We start from the raw sequence: 19,536 nt of genomic DNA, 5'->3' as shown, positions 1-19,536 counted from the left end.
TTGACATTGTATTTGTAGGTCCCGTGTTCCCAGAGAAAAATCCCAGCAAGCGCTCCAAGTGTGGCCTGTGATGAAATGTCATCAGTCAGCACGAGGCCTACAGAACCACTGCTCTTCTGATGGTCACAATGTGTCATTATGTATACAGCGACCATATATACAATTAATCGATTCTCACTTAAACGAATACTGTGATGTTGAAAAACATGTAATGTGAATGTCGATACTAATTTACTCGGCTAGATATATCATTTGATACGTGTGATGTAAGTGGGGGATTATTATGCCGCAGTCAAGTTTTCTGCAACAAAATAATCCACACCCTCACAAAAAACACACATAAATACAACCAAGCTTCTAATTAGAAAATAGTTTTTAAATGATACTAATCGAGTACCGTAGATTTTTTGATTAATTCATTTAAAAATATATTATCCAGATGAAGTGTGTTTTATAGACTAGTGCATGAAAGTTGTATATTAACATATTTAAAATAAATGTACATTTCCTTTCCATAAGTTGCTGTTTTCTTTTGTTAATTCGTTTTTGGATTTAGACTGAAAGCTGGATAGTGTTTAATCAAAATTTCGGGGAAAAAATCCCCTGATTGTCTTAAAGCATAGTACCATCGACCCTGATCACAGAATGGCCAGTCTTAAGATTCGCTAGATCAGACCGAGGCTCGTAGACGCCATCCCAAATGAGGCAAATTTTACATTTAATCAAAATCTTGAGAACAAAAAACGAAACCGATCAGACTAATTAGCTTAAGACATGCGCGACAAGCGCTAGGGAATGTGGCCGTCACCCCCTCTTTTTCCTTTTTCGATGGTACTGTTGCAACGTTACGGTAGAGGAGAAAATGAAACCAGTTCATATTGATGCCTTGGCACTTGTGGAATATAAAAAGGGTTTTTCACGGGTTTTTCGCCCCTCCCGTAATCAACGAATGTATAGAAATACACATGTACATTTTATATGTCACATTAGAAATGTCACAATTAGAAATGTCCAAATTCCCCGTGTAAACTTAAATCTTCCTAGCCTGTCGTTTCAAACTGTATGATTCTTTGTAATATTGTACAATATTTATAATAGTTGCTTTACAATCATGCAGTAATCTCGTATGCTTTTATTTTATTTCATTGCGGTGTATTGTATTTGTACATGTGTATAGTCATTTGTATGGTCATACAGAAATCCCGTATGCTTTTATTTTATTCCATTGTGTGGTATTGTATTTGTAATGCATTATATGTGCACATGTGTGTATAATCATTAGTAGTGTATGCAGGGCCCCAATGGAAACCAGTTTTAAACTGTTTGGGCACACCCTGGGTAAACAAATAGGTAATAGATAAATAAATAAAACTGAAGAGTGATTTTAGGTCAGCCGAAATACCTTAAGAGCGGCGAGAAAGAGCGGAGGGGCAGAGCCTCAACACCCCACCATGTACATTTTGGCTCCAATCGTCGCAATGCATTTAAAAAAAACCCTGCCAAGTTCCTTTAACAATTGGTCCTTTGAAAGTTGTTCTGATGTCTTGCGGTTATTTTGACACCAAGTTTATGAAAATAGGGCATACTTTCGTCACAAAATGTCTATTTTCCAACACAGGTAGGCCTAAATGTTAACTGTTGGAAAGTGTGTGTGCACATGAAAGCGTGCATGAGAATGCCGACTAACAGATCGAACCGAAACTATACAAATGTACTACACAATTTAAAATGAGAAAATGAAACCATTTTTATTGATGCCTTGGCAATTGTGGAACATGAAAGTATAACTTAAGAGTAATTTTTTGTCCGACTAAGAGCGGTGCGAAGAGCGCGGAGGGGGCGGGGCCGCAACCCCCCTCCATGTACATTTTGGCTCCAATCGTCGCAATGCACTTATAACAGTTGTTATTGACTTGCTATCAGCTCTCAGTCTATAAGAGATATCAAAATTATTTAAGATTGATAGCGTGAATACAGGGAGGCATGGTGTAATTGAGTCCATCACAAGTCCTCACAAGTCCACCACAGGTCCTCCAGTCTCAGTGCAAGTCATAAGCTATTCAAATAATTTTAACAAAGGCATTCCTCTAGTATTGTTGAGCACCTGTTACTTGTGACTGGACTTATTGCACTTCTGACTTACTCGTGAGAGGACTTGTGATGGACTTGTGGAGGACTCGATCGAGTGCAACATTGCAAGGGGATAAACTAAATATCTTTGAATGTCACCCCAAAATAATATAACTTCAGAAGTTGTATTCCGAACCATTCAACAAGATGTTATACAATACTTTAAAGAGGTTGTGGAATGCTCGAAGACATTTCCGTCATTTTTCGGGTATATGTAGCCTAAGGTGTGATGAAATAAAAACGACTATTGTTTCTGTCATAAAATGAGTACAAAAGGTACTTTTGGGAGCTGGTTTTCAAGTCCTGTCATGCCTGTTTCGACCCGAACATGCAATTTGTGTAAAAGTCGTCGTTGCGGGCAGCAAACAAAACACAGTAAATCGTGACGTAATAAACAGGACTCCCGATGCAGAGTAGCATAAACGAGTCCTGTTTATTACGTCACGATTTACTGTGTTTTGTTTGCTGCCCGTAACGACAACTTTTACACAAATTGCACGTTCGGGTCGAAACAGGACCTGAAAAATAGCTCTCAAAAGTAACCTTTGTACTCATTTCATGACAGAAACAATAGTCGTTTTTATTTCATCACACCTTAGGCTACATATACCAAAAAAAAGACGGAAATGTCTTCGAGCATTGCACAACCTTTTTAATACATCAATTATGATACATGTTCAGATATAGTATGCATATTCCCGTCGGCGCATGGATACTGCTGGATCAGATATATGGAGTGGTATTACATTTGGATACATAAACCTGAATAAATCCCCGTCATCTGATTGTTGGGTCATTGGCAATGTGTCACTGAATTAGTCGTCCCAAGTTAACCACCGGCTTACTGGTTTAATTGGGCAGGAATCTTTGGGCCCAGGTCCCGTTGAAGGGAAAGAAACATAAGTGGTCACTGGGTGGGTTTGGTGGATGGATATTTAAGCACATTTTGTCATTGTTCCCATAATAATTTAATCAGCCTAGAGATTGCTAGAATATATAGGCCTATTGACTTGCTGCAAACATACTCTCAGCCTGCCGCTCGGGCTGTTGGGAAATAATCAAATACATTTATGTCTCTTAGGTCTGAATTAGTAATTCATTATAGACACTTATAAATCTCCTGAATACGACCAGTATACTGTTCGAAACGTCGAGACCTTATGGAAAGAATTCCGTACTCGGACGTTACTTTTTCCCCCAATAAATTCTAGCCCCAAAAGTTGCTTTCTGTACGATTGTTTCCTCCACTTTTCCTCCTCCTTTCCTTTCTCCCATTAACCAGATCCTTACTTCACGGAGATCCGTGGTGATTTGTTCCGCGGACCCTCTTCTTTAAAACATACTAACCTTATACAAGGGCGGATCCAGCACACAATTTTTTTGGGGGATTCTAGATGCTACGGTGGTGCGATCTGAGGCCATTTCTGACCACTTTGACCTTTCACTTTGAAGTGAAAGATGGTGGTATACGCATGCCTGCCTTTATTGTGACGTCACTTAAAAACATATATATATTGGGTTTTTTTGGGGGGGGGGGGCTGGGGGGGGGGGGCTGGGGGGGGGGAATGGCGTTGCCCCCGGATCCACCCTTGACCCTATACCGCTACACTGCACGAAAGCGCTTGTTGAAGTATGTGTTTTTTTAAAATATATTTTTATCTAATCAATATTTAGTAACTAAATATTCATGACAAATGAAATATTCATGATGACGTATTGCATTGGGTAGTGCGTTGTCCATGTCATGCGCACCGCAGAATTCAATTATCATTGTCAAAAATGGCCGCCTAGACCGTCTGCTGGTGAGCTGATGTAACATCCAAAATGTGCGCTAAAAACACATTTTTCATGACATTTATTTGCATTTAAAGAGCTTCCTGGATTTGTCTTCAATGAAATCACAAGGTGTATAAGGTGAACATTTAAGTATTTGGCGGCAGATAAATGGCACTCGAGTACGGAATTCATACCATTAAATTCTTTGGAAGCCGAGTTTAAGTTTCCTGTGTTTGGATTTGAGTTGTCAAATGTCTGTCCTCGCGCTTCTATATAAATTCTAATTTTCTATACAGTCCTACGTTAAAAAACCAATGAGATTAACCAAAGGTCAACCCGTGTATAATGACTAACTAAATAAATCAAATTGACCGCCAGAAACTTACCAATCAATACTCGTCTAAACGAAATGATTTCCAATAATATTCCGATGCGTACTCCGTGAGCTGCTTGCAGAGTTCCTTGTCCTTGGTGTATAACACTCCTCAAGAAATTCCGCATGACCACATCAATAGCATTTTCGTAGTTTTCGTAATCCAGTATATTTCCGTAGCTGTAGCATACATGTAAATAACAAAGAGTGTTTGACACACCCAGTGATTGTGACTGAGTGTGACTTTCCGTGTACATGTATTTCTGGGACAAATGTACATGTACTGTGCGTCGTGATGAATGGAACAAAAGTTGTGCAGCCATCCGAAGGGTCAACAATAAGATTTGGTAAAGGCGCAAGTAAATAATGAACAGGCCAGCTAACCAACACTGAACAATGGATCGAATTCATCTCATAGCTCAAGCATTAATACGAATCGACACTCTTTGTTCATTGTACAGACCGATCCGGTCACGTTATCAGTTCTATGGCGGAGGTCCCCTTCAATGGTGAAAGCATTGTGCTAGCTATTGTTTAGACAATCCTTCACTATTGACCGTTGCTTTGTACAATAGCGTGCTCAACGGTGTCTCCGTATGAAGGGGGCCTCGTGCCCGGATTCGTCTATACTGGACAAAAGTTGCGGGAGGGACGTAGTTTAAGATAAAGAAACGACTCAAAAGGTGAAGAGACTTGGATTCAAATGGCATTCGAACATATGTGGCACGATATGTGACAGACGGAATTTCACGGAACCCCCTCCTGTCTTTTTTGTTAGTCATAGTGTGACCAGAATCTCAGGAATTCTTTTGAGATATCTAGGTGGGATTGTGGGGGGGGGGGGGGGGGGGGATCTAGGGTGATGGTATGTGTCACGTATCGTGCTGGGTATACATTCGAATCAAAGAATCTCCACTGTTTCGTCGATTCTTCTTATAGTCAGTTAGTTTATGGTCAAAAATCATCTATCATTTGCAATAGTGGGTGCATTCTTTGAATATTTCAGGGATTAATAATGAAACACTATAAACCCAAATCCACTTGATGCATTTTTTTCTACCCACTGTAGATTGTTTTCTGGCGTTTTTTTTTTTTTAGCCAAAATGAAGAATGTACAATACTGAATACCTATTTTACTCCGACCTTTTTGTGGGCGGGGCGTCCAATGCAAACAAAAATATGGCGAAATAAGCCCCGAAGGAGAGTCATTTCTCAAGACTTTTTGCTGTAGATGAAAGTCTTGTGTTGATAATTACCTGTTGTAACACAATTTTTGACAAACTTCCTCTTTAAGGGGCGGGGACAACTTCGCATTACGAATTACTAACGAAAATTTCCAAAAACGCGTTATTAGATGCATCTTTGGAAATGACCTTTTTTTCTTCTTCTTCAAAATGACAGCATGCCAGAAATAGTATTTTCCAGGGAGTGAATTAGTGTCATTACTGACCAAGTAGGCTTTTCAACAATAATATTGTCAGTTACTTTTTGGATAGCTGCAAACGGATGTACTTTATCTTTAAAATACTGCATAAACGTATCCAGAGGCACGCAGCTACTCGTCCCACAAACGACCCGGTTGATTCGCTAATAATTTCCCCACGAGTGGAGAAAATTACTACTGGTGGACAAATGTCCAATGGTGGATGAAATGACCACTGGTGCATAAAATTACAGCTGGTGGATAAAAATTACCAGTGGTGGATAAAATGACTATACTGGTGGATAAAATGACTAAACTGGTGGCTAAATGACTACTAGTGGAATGTCTATTTACTTCGGAAATGGTGTCTATTAAAACTTGAACATCTAGCAAAACAAAGGACTGAGAAATTTCGACTTCCTCTCATCGCAGTGTACAAAATATTGCTTATCCATTCTTTGACGCAATATGGGCTGGATATATAACTCAACATACTTCACAAATAATAGGCATGCTCAAGAAAGGAAAGTTTATCATCTACGGTGCAGTAAATCTTATACAATTTGGTCAACAATTCGGTCAACAATTCAACCGGGTAACATTAATTTTTGTATTCACTTCACATGCAGAGAGCTGTAATGATGTCATTACAAGTCATCCAATTTTAAGTAAGCTATTCAACTGAAATGTGACTAATGCATTGCTTCGGCAATGTTTGTGCCCCGTTATGTATATGACTTGAAGGTAATGGATCTTGATTGCAAGTAATTAAGATCATGCATCCTGTGAAATCATCGCGTCTAAATGCCGTCATCTTTTGGGAAAAGAGGAATTTATCATCATTTTTGGCGCGATGGCTAGGCCCAAACCATCATGATTTTAACAGAAACCTATGCTTTGCATCAAGAGAAAAAAATGAAGAGGATTTTCAGAGTTTTCCAAAAAGAGTTTAACTAATGAGTTGAAATTTTGACAGGTTAGTTTAATTTTTAATAATCTGCTTAAGATTCATTGTATTGTTGTTCCTTGAATCGGCGAAAAACCCACATTTTTAATTCTGTCCATTACTTCTGACTTGTGAATCACTCCATTGCAACTTCTACTTACACATCAGAGTTTTATAAGGCATTAGGTAAAATTTAGTGTAATAGGTTCTAAAAAAAAAAAAAAAATTCTGCAAAAAAAGGTAATCTATCATGATTAGAAATCATGGATGATTTGTGCAACGTAACTACACAACTAATCGAGATTGAAGTGATTAGTTAACAACCATTCGATTTTTGTGTGTCTTTATGGTTTAAAAATCCTGATAATTTTCAGTATGCAGTTTTAAGTTAAGAGATACTTTGAGGCCAAATTCCGCAGAAATCTAAGCATTATTGCTGCCCAGGTGCTTCATTGTCTGGTAATCTGAATCACTGTGATTTTTGTATTTGCTTTTTATTTTGTTAATTGGCTATTCTATCTATTCATTTTACCATGTTTACAATAGTGCATCGGACTATGTTTCCAATCTTATCACTAGCGCAGGACTATGGTTGCCTTGTGTACTCGCCTAGCTTTAATATGTGATTTTTTTAAAAATTGTTAGCGAAAAGAGCAATATTAACATGTATTTTAGCTCTTTAATCAAATTCGAATGTTTTTAAAATCACTGATAATGCATATCCGAGAAATTACTTATATCCATCAGAAAATGCTAATATTATAAAGCCAAATTTACTTATAATCTATTTAATAAACAACTAATGACTAGATTCTGGGTAAAATAGGAAACAAAGATAAAAAGCAGATAAAAAGCAGAAAAAACATTCCATTCCATGATTTTTTGTCTGATGTCTCTGTCACAAGGCAAACCTTTGATTTTGATGCTCTTCTCACACTTGGCAAACTGACATGTCGAAGAGCCACATATGTCAAAAATTACAATTTTTTCGATTTTGATTTTTTTTCAATATTTCGCATTAAAACAATGTACTTAACCATTTTGACATGTTTCTGTAAGCAAAACATCATTATTTTCTAAGTTTCATTAATGTTACAAGGGGCAGAAATCTCGATTAATGCATTTTGCGTTTTCACGAAGAGCCACATACATTTTGGCCCTTTGAACGCGTACAAAACCCATTGCACGGAAATGCGTAAAAGTAGGTCAAATGGGATTTGCGTTTTCACGAAGAGCCACATATCTTTGTTACATTTTCAGCTGCGCGCGCGTACTCGCGCGCGCCCATGGAAATACACGTTGAACAGAAAGGGCCAATATCTCGGAAACCTAAATTTGCGTTTTCACGAAGAGCCACATATCTTTACTAATTAATTGTTACTAATTAACTGCTGTATTAAGTCTTATTATCGGGTTCATGTAAAACTTCAGCTCTCGTAGAATCGTGTGATGGTTTCCTGGCTGCACAAAGTTGTTGCAAAGTAGTATTTCTTGAAGTTTTAAAATATGAGAAACTTCTTTTTGCGATTATCTCGAAAACACTTTTCTACAAAATCAACATAATATATATAGTATGTGGCTGTTCGTGACAACGGTGACGAACTTCTGACTGGATAGACAATTTAAAGTCATGTGGGTTTTGGATTTGTTTTTATATCATCAAGTACGTTACTTCGACACACAAAATACTCTCACTATAAGTGTGGTATTTATGCAAAGTATTATAGCATAGTCTCATTGAGTTTCCTGTTACATACTCCATGATGAACAGACGTCAACATGTTTTATTGTCCACAAGATCACAGTATAAAAAAATATGCTACCACACCTGCTGTCATCAACATTGGGATTTCAGATGAATGATCAGAAGTATTGAGGAGGGATTAATTCATACTGTAATAAAAGTTGTTATTTTTTTAGGTTTGCCAATGGACAAGATGTCCAAGGGAGTGTAGACATACATTTGGTGTTTTTGCTGACTCGTTTACACCACCGAGTCGTCGATTTCCCTAAGTAGGTCAGTGTAGCTGACGTGTGTGGAGCTCATACCGGATTGCAGGGAAGGCTGTGGAGAAAACACAGTTGCAAAATTTACTTCCAGTTAAAAAAAAATTAACAACAGTTCTGATGTTCACCATTTGAAGCAGAAAATGCTGGGCACCATTCATCGAAATGCAGCAAAATTAATTCCTATCCCTGTCAGGTTTAGGCCAAAAAAAGTCTCCGGTTTCTAGTGTGGAACTTGCCCAAAAAGTGGTGCAGCGACGCTGCTTTTTTTTTTTTAACCTGGTTTTTTTTTTGCTTCAAATGTCGGCTGATGACTGCAAATGCCAGGTGCCCGACTAAACTTAGTGCAAATATATGGGAGTCCAGAGAGGCCACATGAAGCTTATTCTCGATCATAACCCCATCTAAAAACACGTTAAAATTGTGCAGCAGCAGGATTCCAGTCAAACCAGTGAGTTTGGCGGTTTTGAGACATCATCTTTTATTGAATTTTTTTTTTTCATTTTGCCGACGCGCATGGCTACGGCGACGCGCGCGCATACCAGAAACCGGAGACTTTTTTTTTTGGCCTTAAGCCTCTACTCAAGGTAAAACAAGCCACGGAATTTTGTTAACTTAAAAAGTGTTTTTTTTTCACTTGCGAAGTAAAGGTACGTACCCGTTTCTTTTGTCCGACATCATCCTCGTTGCAGGAGAATGGAGACTTCGGCAAATCCAGCATCTCCTCCTCTTCAGGAACCTCAACATCCTTCTGACTCGGCTCGTCCCATTTTGCTGCTTCTTGGGATGCTTCACTCTGGTGAGCATAATCAGCGTCATCCTGGAGACTTCCCCAGCTCTGAGAAGATAAGGTTGGGTCAGCCCACTTATCAGCAAAGGCAGGGCTCTCAGAGGGACCAGGGACATCAGGTGTGGAAGTCCCAGCAGGACTTGCGCCATCCACATTGGAAGCTGCTCCAGCTACGAGAGAAGCATCTTCAACAGCGTTTGAACGCCTAAGGCCAGACCAAGGCCTTTTGGTTGCCTTCTTGCTGGACTTCTTGGAAGAAGTACCATCAGAACTTGCAGACTTGGGCCTCTCTTGGGTTGATGAGCTTGCTGCACTGCTGGTACTAGGCTGGTTCTCGTCATCACTCCCGGCATCTTTGAACTCACCAGGGCCGACAGCAAATATGGAAGTATCAACAGCAAGATTGGCGGTGCTGCCATCATCAGGCTCAGCCATTGCATTCCATCTGTAATGTGAAATAGTTGACTCTTTGAGGAACTCAACTTCTCAATCTGGGGTTATCATTTTGTTTAATCGGCCTATGAAGTAATGTTAGAGTAGAACTGCCTAATGTATTTCATTAATGCCTACACTGGCAGATCTATTGGAGGGGGTTTAAGGGGGTGTAAAGCATCCTCTTGGGCCACATATACGTGAAGTTGTGCAGAATAACTCAGCAAAATCTTGCTAAACCCCGTTTTGTCAGCTAAACTCCCTCTTGACTCAAACCTGGATCTGTCACGGACTCATACATTACATGACCCACACTGTGAAGATGAGTCATGAAGCTAACTGTTTAGTTAGCAATGAGTTACAAAGTGCCTTTGCCAAGGACACACACACCATAACTCCAGGCTGGACTCGAACTCACATCCTGCAGAATTTCCTGCAGACCATGAGTTCAATGCTCCTGACCAGATGGAAGGGGCCCAAACATGTTCATTATTTTGTGCAAAAGCTAAACATCTTCACAATAACAAAGGTTCAAAATAGGACATTAGTCCAATGAAAAGAAGGAAATGTGATAGTGTGTCCTTACCTTTAAACTCAGTTATAGTCTACTGCTACAGGTAAGGGTGTTTAAATGACCCATGGGTAAGGCCTGTTTCAGACGTCGTGTTTATGCCGTGTCAAATAGAAATAAACATGAATTGCCTTTATTCGACACGGCACAAGCACGCCGCTTGAAACCAATTAATGATTTCGGCTCGGCAGAAGATTTAGCTCGACAGGGTCAGACGTGATTACCAATTTAGCACGGCAGTAGCACATCGCGGTTTTAAACGTCGTACTTCTGCCGTGTCGAATGTTATTTCGATTCGCAGTTGGCTGGCGAACTTCGAATTGAAATTGTATTCGACACGGCAGTAGCACGACGTTTGAAACCACGCGTCGTGCTACTGCCGTGAACATCGTTTATAATTAGGAATGCGCATGCGCGCAACGTGTGTACGAGTAAAGAAATAATTAACTAACAAACGCATCAACAAATATGGCGACTCACAGGGAACATTTTCATGAGTCATAGGGTTGCACTTCTGTAAATAGGCCTAAACCTATCCGCCGAGCTCAAGAAGAAAAGTTGTACCCTCAAAATATTCTATATTATCTGAGTGCCATACAATTATTGGGAATCGAAGAGATATGGCAATGAACCTCTGGCCCGGACTTGGGGCTTCCAATTCTGAGCATTTTAGATGAAATTGGACTTAAAACTGGCGCTATTTTGAAATGTTGTTAAGGGATCGTTTTATTAAGATTGCGACTTTTCCGCTTTGGGAAAATCGGGAACGTTTTCATTGGATCGGAATTTCTCGAAAAGTCAATGGTCAACCCACCAAAACTTGAAAAGAAAATGAACAGATGACATGTTGATCATCATTTTTCTATGCAGCTCAAATACCTGTCAGAGTTCTGAGTATTTTTAAAAGAATTTTGAAGTAGGGCATTTAGCATTGGTGCCTACGGGACTTTTAATACAGGGGTGCATCCATCAGCAGATGAGGAATTAGCGTAATGTTCTCATCGGGCCACGACAACAAAATGACTACAATAAGGGACACCGGCCAAGCTTTGTTGTTGTGACTGTTGGTCCGCCATGTTGGATTTATTTAAATTCGACTAGGCGTTTGTAATTAAGTTCGACGTTTGAAACCACTGCCGTGCTTACACCACACACGCGCTAAATTCAATTTTATTCGACGCGACATAAAGCACGACGTCTGAAACAGCCCCTATATTACCACATTGCACTACTTCCAAAGCCGGTAGTAGTGGGACTTTCGGTAAATTTTAATTGAATTTTGGTAAATTTTAATTGAATTTGGGTGAATTATATTTGAATTTGCAATCGATGAGGGCTGTTAAATTTACTCATTGGTAATATTCCTACATTGGGGAATGATGCTTATGTTACTTTGAAGCTTTCTCGCAGGATCTGATCGAGGGATAATATTTATGATAATACTTTAACACCCCGTTAAAAGCTGAAATGTTGGCCCAAGAAATACTGTAATTCATGCAAAATTCAATTTTGTTATCAGGTTCAATGAGTGCGCAAATGTTGCCATTTAATGTTGGCACCTTATTGTTGTCCTCTGTTGTAAAGCTATAGACTTGCATTGTTATTCAATGTATTTCGCTTACTCTTTTCGTCCATAAAATGTTTGTAGCCTTGTAAATATTGTTAGTCACAGACTGATGATTCTTACTCTGCCCTACTTTGCGCCATGTATAAATGCAGCTAAGTAGCTACAAGTAGTCTATATTTGCCACGTGTTCAGTAGAAGCATAGTTAGGCATATTGACATTCCGATATCAACATCCCTTATCTATAGCAAATTGCAATAAAATTCACCGAAATTCCCACTTTACCCCAGGTTCAATAGTAGGGCAATGTGGGAATAAAACCTATGGGTACTTTGAACAGCCCTATAGCATATTACAATTGCCTGGGCCTAGAGTAGGACAATTTGGAAATGTTATCAATGGGTACTTTGACAAGCCCTTATCTAAAGCAAAATACGTCAAAATGTCTAGTATTTCTCACTTCGCTCAGGTTCTGTATTAGGGCAATGTGGGAATATTACCAATGGGCACTTTGAACCGCCGTCTATACTATAGCAAATTACATTAAAGTTTAGAGTTTAGGCACTCTCCTGAAGACGGTCAGAGCATATTGAGCTGAGCAATTGCATTGGAACTAGAGAGAGAAATGCATCATCTGTGCTGATCATCAAGTGATCACTTTTTAAGGTAGGTATGTGATGTGCATGGTTTTATTTAGTCTTCCATTTTACACAAATTTGTTTTGTCTCGCCTGAACAAAGTTCAGGGAAGAGACCATTCAATCACTTTGTCTGTACGTATGTACGTATGTGTTTTACGTCCGTACGGTTGTCCGTCCGTACTATGTATGTATGTGGTATTTTAGTTAAAAAAAATTGTCTCATTTGAAAAGTTGAAGTCTAATTGGGAACCAAACTGGGGTCATAGATGCAACATGATAACCTTTATATGATCATGATATCAAAGGTCACATACCGAGGTCAAACGTCATCTGAGGACGAGTTGTAGAATATCCTACAAGTGTAAAATTGGTCTCATTTGAAAATTTCGAGTCCAATTGGAACCAAACTTGGGTACTGGGCGCAACATGGGAACCTTCATATGACTGTAATTTGAAATTGCACACGTTTGGGTCAAAAGTCATTTTAGGTCATTATTAGCAGTTCATACAATTCAACCCTCATCTCTACCAATAATTATTTCTACACTGATCAGGGCCCTCTCATCCGCATAACTACCCCTTGCCATCGCCGACCTACAATGCACGCTTCTTCTCTGTCAAAAAACTCAAACAGGCGTGACTCGTGGTTCGAGAACCACCTTCTTATGTAGGGGTTAATTGCCATTAACAACGCATACCATTAACGATGGTATTTATAATGCTTGAATTAAACTGTAATTTGGATAGTGGTACCTTCGTGGTATTCATATATTCATGGCAACACGTTCATAGTGCAAATAATTCCCCACATTAGCACATTCACTCAGTTTTATAAATATTGTTCCCAGTGTACAGTAATGCAGCATACTTTCCCTTGTTGGTGCTTTGTACTGCTTATAGGCCTACTTTGTTCCCAAGGTGAAATGCTAATACGTTCATGCCCGATGCATTGCAGCTGTGTTGCTCACTTTGGATGAGCGAAAATAATTATAAGCACTGAAAGATGGACTATGCAGAAGACCAGTTTGATGGTTTTCCGAATTTCCATGTTATGAGGTTAAGGACGGGAACCGCTCTATTCGTAGGGTGGATTTTTCAGAGAAATACCACCCCCCGCCCCCCCCCCCCATTTTGGTTGCGATAACCAATATGTGTCCAACCATCCGTTTGGTCAAAATGACCAACAGACCTTTGGAAAGCTTTTGACTATTTTGCTTATTGATAAAAACGTCAACCAATTCATGGTTGGTTTATGACAACACATTTTTCGTGATCAAACCCTACCAATACGAAATGGTAACAGAATATAACCCAAAGTGGAAGTTCATCTCAATCAAGGATTTGGTCGATGGAGTACCGCTAACATATTTCCTTGGTGAAGTTTAACAAATTTTGGTTGGTTAATCCTGCGTCGACCAATTGACATTGGTTGAACTCCATTCCCCGTCCCCTAGCTTAATTAAATTAACCTTCGCGACTGCCCATTGCAATTCTATTTTTCCTTGTCCAAGTGAAGCACCAGATGACTCGAATGGACTATGCAAAACCGTAGATGCACTCTTGAATAGGCCCTAGATTCCTTCTTACCACCGTAGGTTTAAGGCAGAAATTCAGATATTAACAGTTACACCGGCACTTCATTCCGTAGCTCGCTTTAACTGCATATTTTATTCCTTGGTTAGAAATGGATAAAGATCTGACACCGCGTCAACTAACACATATGCCTACAAATACTAAAATAGTCGTAGCCATGACATGATTTTCTTCTGTGGTAATTCTTCACAAACGTTAAATCCTTCCCGAATCGTGTCTCAACTCTCTAGTGACCATCTTGCAATCTACAGTGGAATCTCGATAAGTCAAACCAGAGGGGAATCAGCTCAAATTTTGAGTTAAGCAGAGTTTTGAGTTATCCAATGGAATTTCTATTCAACAATTACTGACGGGAATAAGTTTTTACTTTGTGTTAGAAGGATTTTTGAGTTAACAGGTTTTGACTTATCGAGATTTCACTGCATATTGTTCTCACATAGTTGTGATACTATAAAGTGTTACGCGCCATTCGCGGCCTGCCCTAGTTCTACACAGTGGTTGTGCGAGTGAAAGTCATGCCCTGTTCACGTGAAGGCTACGTGAAAGCATGGTTTAACCAATTATTTTGGCCAAATAAGCCATTATGAGGCCAGGACATGATTAACAATTTTTTGGGTGAATATTCAACGAAAGCTTTGGTTAACTCAAGGAAAACGATTAAACCAACAAACTCTAGTAGTCAGTTATTGCTGACCTGTGCATTGGTTAAATTAGTAAAACCAATTATAGTTAACCACTTTTTTGGGTTATCAATTATACGGTTTTCACCCAACGATTAGTCAAGGTAACCAATATGTCGCAACCCACAAACATGGTTACCAGTTGACCAACCGATGGGTTAAGATCTAACCAAATTAGTGGTAATGACAACCAAAAGTAACGTGACGTACAAATAAATTTGGTTATTTTTAACTGATTTGTTTTTGAGTGTATAAATGCGTCGGGAGAACAAAAAACAATTTGAGCCATTGAGGACAGCTGCTCAACTGTGATCCTTAACATATTCCTTGTCAAAAAAAAAAATGTTGAGGAAAAAGTAGGGGAGATGGGGGTTAGTTGGAACACGGGGTTAGTTGAAACAATGAATTTTTCTTGCACAGCTTAATTAAATTTTATAAAATGATGCCCCCAAGAGGTGTCCCTTAGCAACAGCCATCCACCATATTGCCTGCAGAAACACTGCAACAATAGTGCTCAAGTGGAAAAGATAAATTTGTTTTTTCACCTTTTGAGAATTTTTTTTACCATTCAAAAAATGTGTACTTTCTTAATGGTGTTTATAGATAACAGTGACTAGTTTGGGGGTATAATATGCTCCAGTACTAAGCTACAAAATAAGGTTAAAAAGATATGTTATTGGAGACCCCGTTTCTTAGAGTGAGCGAACAAATGTCACATGGGCCACTGGGGCTAGTTGGAACATTTTGATGGGGGCTAGTTGGAACATAATGATGATAATTGAGGAAATATTCTGACTTGGCAAACAATTTTGAAAGCACATAGACCTACACGTTGACCTTACCTAAATTTTATACAAGCTTTTCATGTTATTTTTGGGGAGTTAAATTTCCCGTCTTGATGTTGTCTTTTTTATGTTAAGGCTTGTAACTGACTCTTGCCTCGCAATTTTCCTGTGTTTTTTTTGTCTTGGTGCTGTTTGTGCCATTTCTTGCCAGTTTGTTAATTAAAAAAAAATGTTAGGAGCATCACCAGTGCTTGGAAGAATTATTTTACTTGGACTCAAATATAAATGCAGTGTTTAAGTAATTGTAGTATACTTTCAGATTAACAGCATACCAAGTTCCAACTTTACCCATACCATGTTCCAACTTACCCCATAGGAGGGGTTAGTTGGAACACATGTCGTAGTTGTGATCAAGAAGGATTTTTAAAATAACTTTCAACAATTCTGAGAATTTTATATGCTACATTTGCAACACACATGTGTATGAATAAATTGGCATAGTTGCTGTTTCTTGCAAAAAACCTGTTTGTGTTATGGATATGTTTTTGTGAAAATCGTTCCAACTAACCCCCGCTCCCCTACTTTTTTTTCTATTCTTAACCAGGCTTTTCCGCCCTCCAAAACGGGTTACGATACGCCTACACACAAATATAATTCGAAATTAATAAAGTAAAAATAGGTTTTCCCGGCCAATTTCGCAAAAATAACATTCGAATTAACCTTGATAGTGAACAATTTGAAGCGAAGTAGCGCCCTGCTGTCATTCCCGTGGTTCGTATTAGATTTCAGACGTTCAGATTTGTATTAAGACCTGACATTTTCATGTTGAACACATCCTAAATTGAAGTCATGTCATTTGGTTAAAGTGATCATTCAATGTAGCAGTCGGTTTGGTTAAGGGTTATTTCCCTGAGATTCTTGTTATCGGTTTCATTTTCTCACATTCTATTTAGCACTCTTTTTCAAAAATGTAAGCAAACGAAGGTATACGATGCGAGTCAATAATTTAGTTCACAGTTTCATTATTTCTGCTTCATGTCGTGGTCCATATCTGTGTTTCTGGCCCCTCCTCTTGTCAGGTTTTCCCGTCTGCCAGATATCAGATACGTTGCTACAATTGAGCTGGCAGTATCTTTTTTATGCCAAGATTGTCTATAGTTCAAAATAGTCTTGGGCATCAAGCGACGATATTCAACTGAAATTCTTATGTAACGCCCATGAGCTGGCATATTGATATTTCAAGTGCTTCAATCTAACAGTTTGCGTAGTGGCAGAGCCTTGTGAGAAACAGGTTTTTATATCTATATTTCCGAATTGGAACAAAAGCACTTCATCTTATTCTAAAAAACGACTTAACGACAAAGACATATTTCGAATTAGTTTGCTTACTTTTCACCTTTGCTTGCTTAATGATCAACGTAAATACCAAATGTACACAGCATGAAAGCTCCAGCATTTGTATGCTCGTTCGTGCAATTTAAATTGGAATGCCCTATCGTTGAAATTGCATGATTAAAATGTGAAATCGCATGCTTTTAATGTGAAATTGATTGGTGTTTTTAGGTAATTGAATGTTGATCTCACCGTGCATTCAAAGTCGTGCAGAAATGGGTGATTGCTCGCCAATTTGGCCGCCAAATCTGGTAACTTTTAAGTTTGCCGGGAAAACCTATATTGCACAACTAAGCGTGTGGATTGCACTTTTGTTCGATGACTCATAAAAAAACACTGTTTGTATTGCTGAAGAGATTCACAAACAGATTCTTTTTTCGGATAAAATTCGACAATAGGACGGGGAGACGAACATTAATCATAAAATGCATTGTTCATAATTCAATATTGTACGTGTAATCGTGGAGAGTAGATATTGTTTCTAAGTTTAGCGTCGAGCATGTTTTCGTCTCGGAGCTTTGGACATATCCTTAGGTTAATGATTCACGATGGCAAGATTGCATTATTTACACAAAACAATACAGTGCATATAAGAAGTTCCCAAATCTATATATATAGACCTACTATCCAGAGATTTTATCTTCAGTGTACACTCTAAAAACAAATTGTTAAAAATAAACAAATATATTTGGTCATGTTACTTTTGGTTATTATAACCAGTAATTTTGTTAGACCTATACCCATCGATTGGTCAACTGGTTATCATTTTCATGGGTTGCGACGTATTGGTTACCTTGACCAATCGTTCAAAACCCTTAGTCAATTTACAACCAAACAAGTGGTTAAACAGAATTGGTCACTTTAACCATGCTTTTGGTTACATGTAACCAATGGATTATGTCATTGATAACAAAAGTGTGTTGAAAATCGTGTTCATTAAGTTTACCAACGTTTTGGTTGAATATTAACCATTGACAAATGGTTAATTGCGTCTGGTACAATAATCGATAATGTAACCAAGATAAATTGGTTAAACCATGTTTCACGTAACCTTCACGTGATCAACTAGGCATGACTATCACATGCACAACCAATGTGTAGAACTACACTCTAAAAAATATTTGCCCAATATTGGGTAAAATTACTACCTTTTCGAGAGAAAAAAGGGAACCTGGTCGTCAACTTGTGTAGTTTTTTTTACACAACAGCTAAAGTGTAGAAAAGTACCCATTTCAGTGTAACTTTTACCCATAATTGTGTTAAGTGTTTGCCCAACAAAGTTGGGTAAGAAAGTTTACCCATGTGACGACCATGTTCCCCTTTTACTCAGTTATTGGGTAAACTTTACCCAACCCTCTTGAAACCCAGGTGTTGTGTCAGTTTCTTACCCAGATATGGGGTTCTAATTTTTACCCTGCACTGTTGGGTTCTAAATTTACCCATCACTTGGGTTGTTTTTAAATTAGTTGTTGTGTACCTTTGTACCTTGCGGTTTTATTCAACTTTGAACTCTGCAATGTGAATTGCATGCTAGAGACAGCAATCGCGAGGGATTTCAATAACTGAGTCCTGGGTTGGAAAGTCAGTAAAATGAATAAGATGACATTTCCCCAAATATGGTGCTGACGCATGAGGACTATTACGAGGAACGTGGGCTAAATGAAGGGCAGGGGTGTTAGAATTTCCCTCAATCAACTCATTCAAAAACCATTCCCCAAATGTAGGTCACTTTACTCCGTGTTTCTAGAACTGAGAACACTCACTATATACGGTACATGAAACGCATGCATCATGTGCATGGAATCGTGGTTGGCAGAGCCGTGACGTCCAAGTTGCAAATAAATGTCTAAATAATAAGCATGTCACTTCTCCAATCTCCCCGATATTAATCCTCAGTTCCTCATACATCAGCATCGCATTTGGAGGAAACAACACTGAAATTCATTTCACTGACTTACCTGGAACAAAGAAATCACGTCTTCAAAATCCCCCAATTGTTGAAGGTCTCACAAGCGGTGGCCATCTTGTACATGAGTGATAACGCCTTGCACAATATTGGGTAAACGTTGTCACGTGCGTCAGTTTACCCCACACAGTGGTAACATTTTACTAATGTCGTGGTAAATTCTACTCTTCGACGGGTGCAATGAGAGAATTGTTACACAGTGGTGGGGTAAATCCAGTTTCTTGAACCCATCACTTGGGTAATAATACCATGATTTTAACTTTTTGCCTGTGCTGCCGGGACTTGTAGTCAATGTTGGGTACTATTTTACCCTTTACATGTGTAACACTTTTGACACAAGTAGGAGGTACAAGCGAAATTTTCATTTTGCTCAATATTGGGCAGAAATGACACAACAGTTTTACACAACATAAATTTACACTTCTTTTTTAGAGTGTAGAGTATGCCGCACTTTGCGCCGAACACTC

The 19,536-nt window shown here is 38.8% G+C and overlaps 1 protein-coding gene and 1 long non-coding RNA gene across 2 annotated transcripts; both read right to left on the bottom strand.

Annotated features, from left to right (window-relative positions):
• Positions 1 to 1,902: 1,902 nt before the first annotated feature.
• LOC119723900 lies at positions 1,903 to 18,698 on the bottom strand. The gene is made up of 3 exons (XR_005270600.1): positions 18,589 to 18,698; positions 4,389 to 4,390; positions 1,903 to 1,912 (listed from the first exon to the last, which is right to left on the bottom strand). It is a non-coding gene; the product is annotated as an uncharacterized LOC119723900 (long non-coding RNA).
• Positions 8,615 to 9,914, bottom strand: LOC119723899. Its single transcript, XM_038194803.1, has 2 exons — positions 9,314 to 9,914; positions 8,615 to 8,713 (listed from the first exon to the last, which is right to left on the bottom strand). Exons 1-2 carry the CDS (start codon positions 9,878 to 9,880, stop codon positions 8,633 to 8,635), a joined length of 648 nt encoding a protein of 215 aa, XP_038050731.1. The 5' UTR covers positions 9,881 to 9,914; the 3' UTR covers positions 8,615 to 8,632.
• Positions 18,699 to 19,536: the final 838 nt, after the last annotated feature.

The sequence above is a fragment of the Patiria miniata genome, unplaced genomic scaffold (genome assembly GCF_015706575.1).
Source record: "Patiria miniata isolate m_02_andy unplaced genomic scaffold, ASM1570657v1 HiC_scaffold_17, whole genome shotgun sequence".
Lineage (NCBI taxonomy): Eukaryota > Metazoa > Echinodermata > Asteroidea > Valvatida > Asterinidae > Patiria > Patiria miniata.
The sequence above is the reverse complement of the archived record's forward strand: the minus strand, read 5'-3'. Positions and strand labels throughout refer to the sequence as shown.

Bases quoted from the DNA above. Each gene is read 5' to 3' on its own strand.
- LOC119723899 (XM_038194803.1), bottom strand. From the start codon at position 9,880: ATGGCTGAGCCTGATGATGGCAGCACCGCCAATCTTGCTGTTGATACT. The intron at 8,714-9,313 runs GTACGTACCTTT...TTTTCTCCACAG, and splicing joins ATGTCGGACAAAAGAAACGG to CCTTCCCTGCAATCCGGTAT.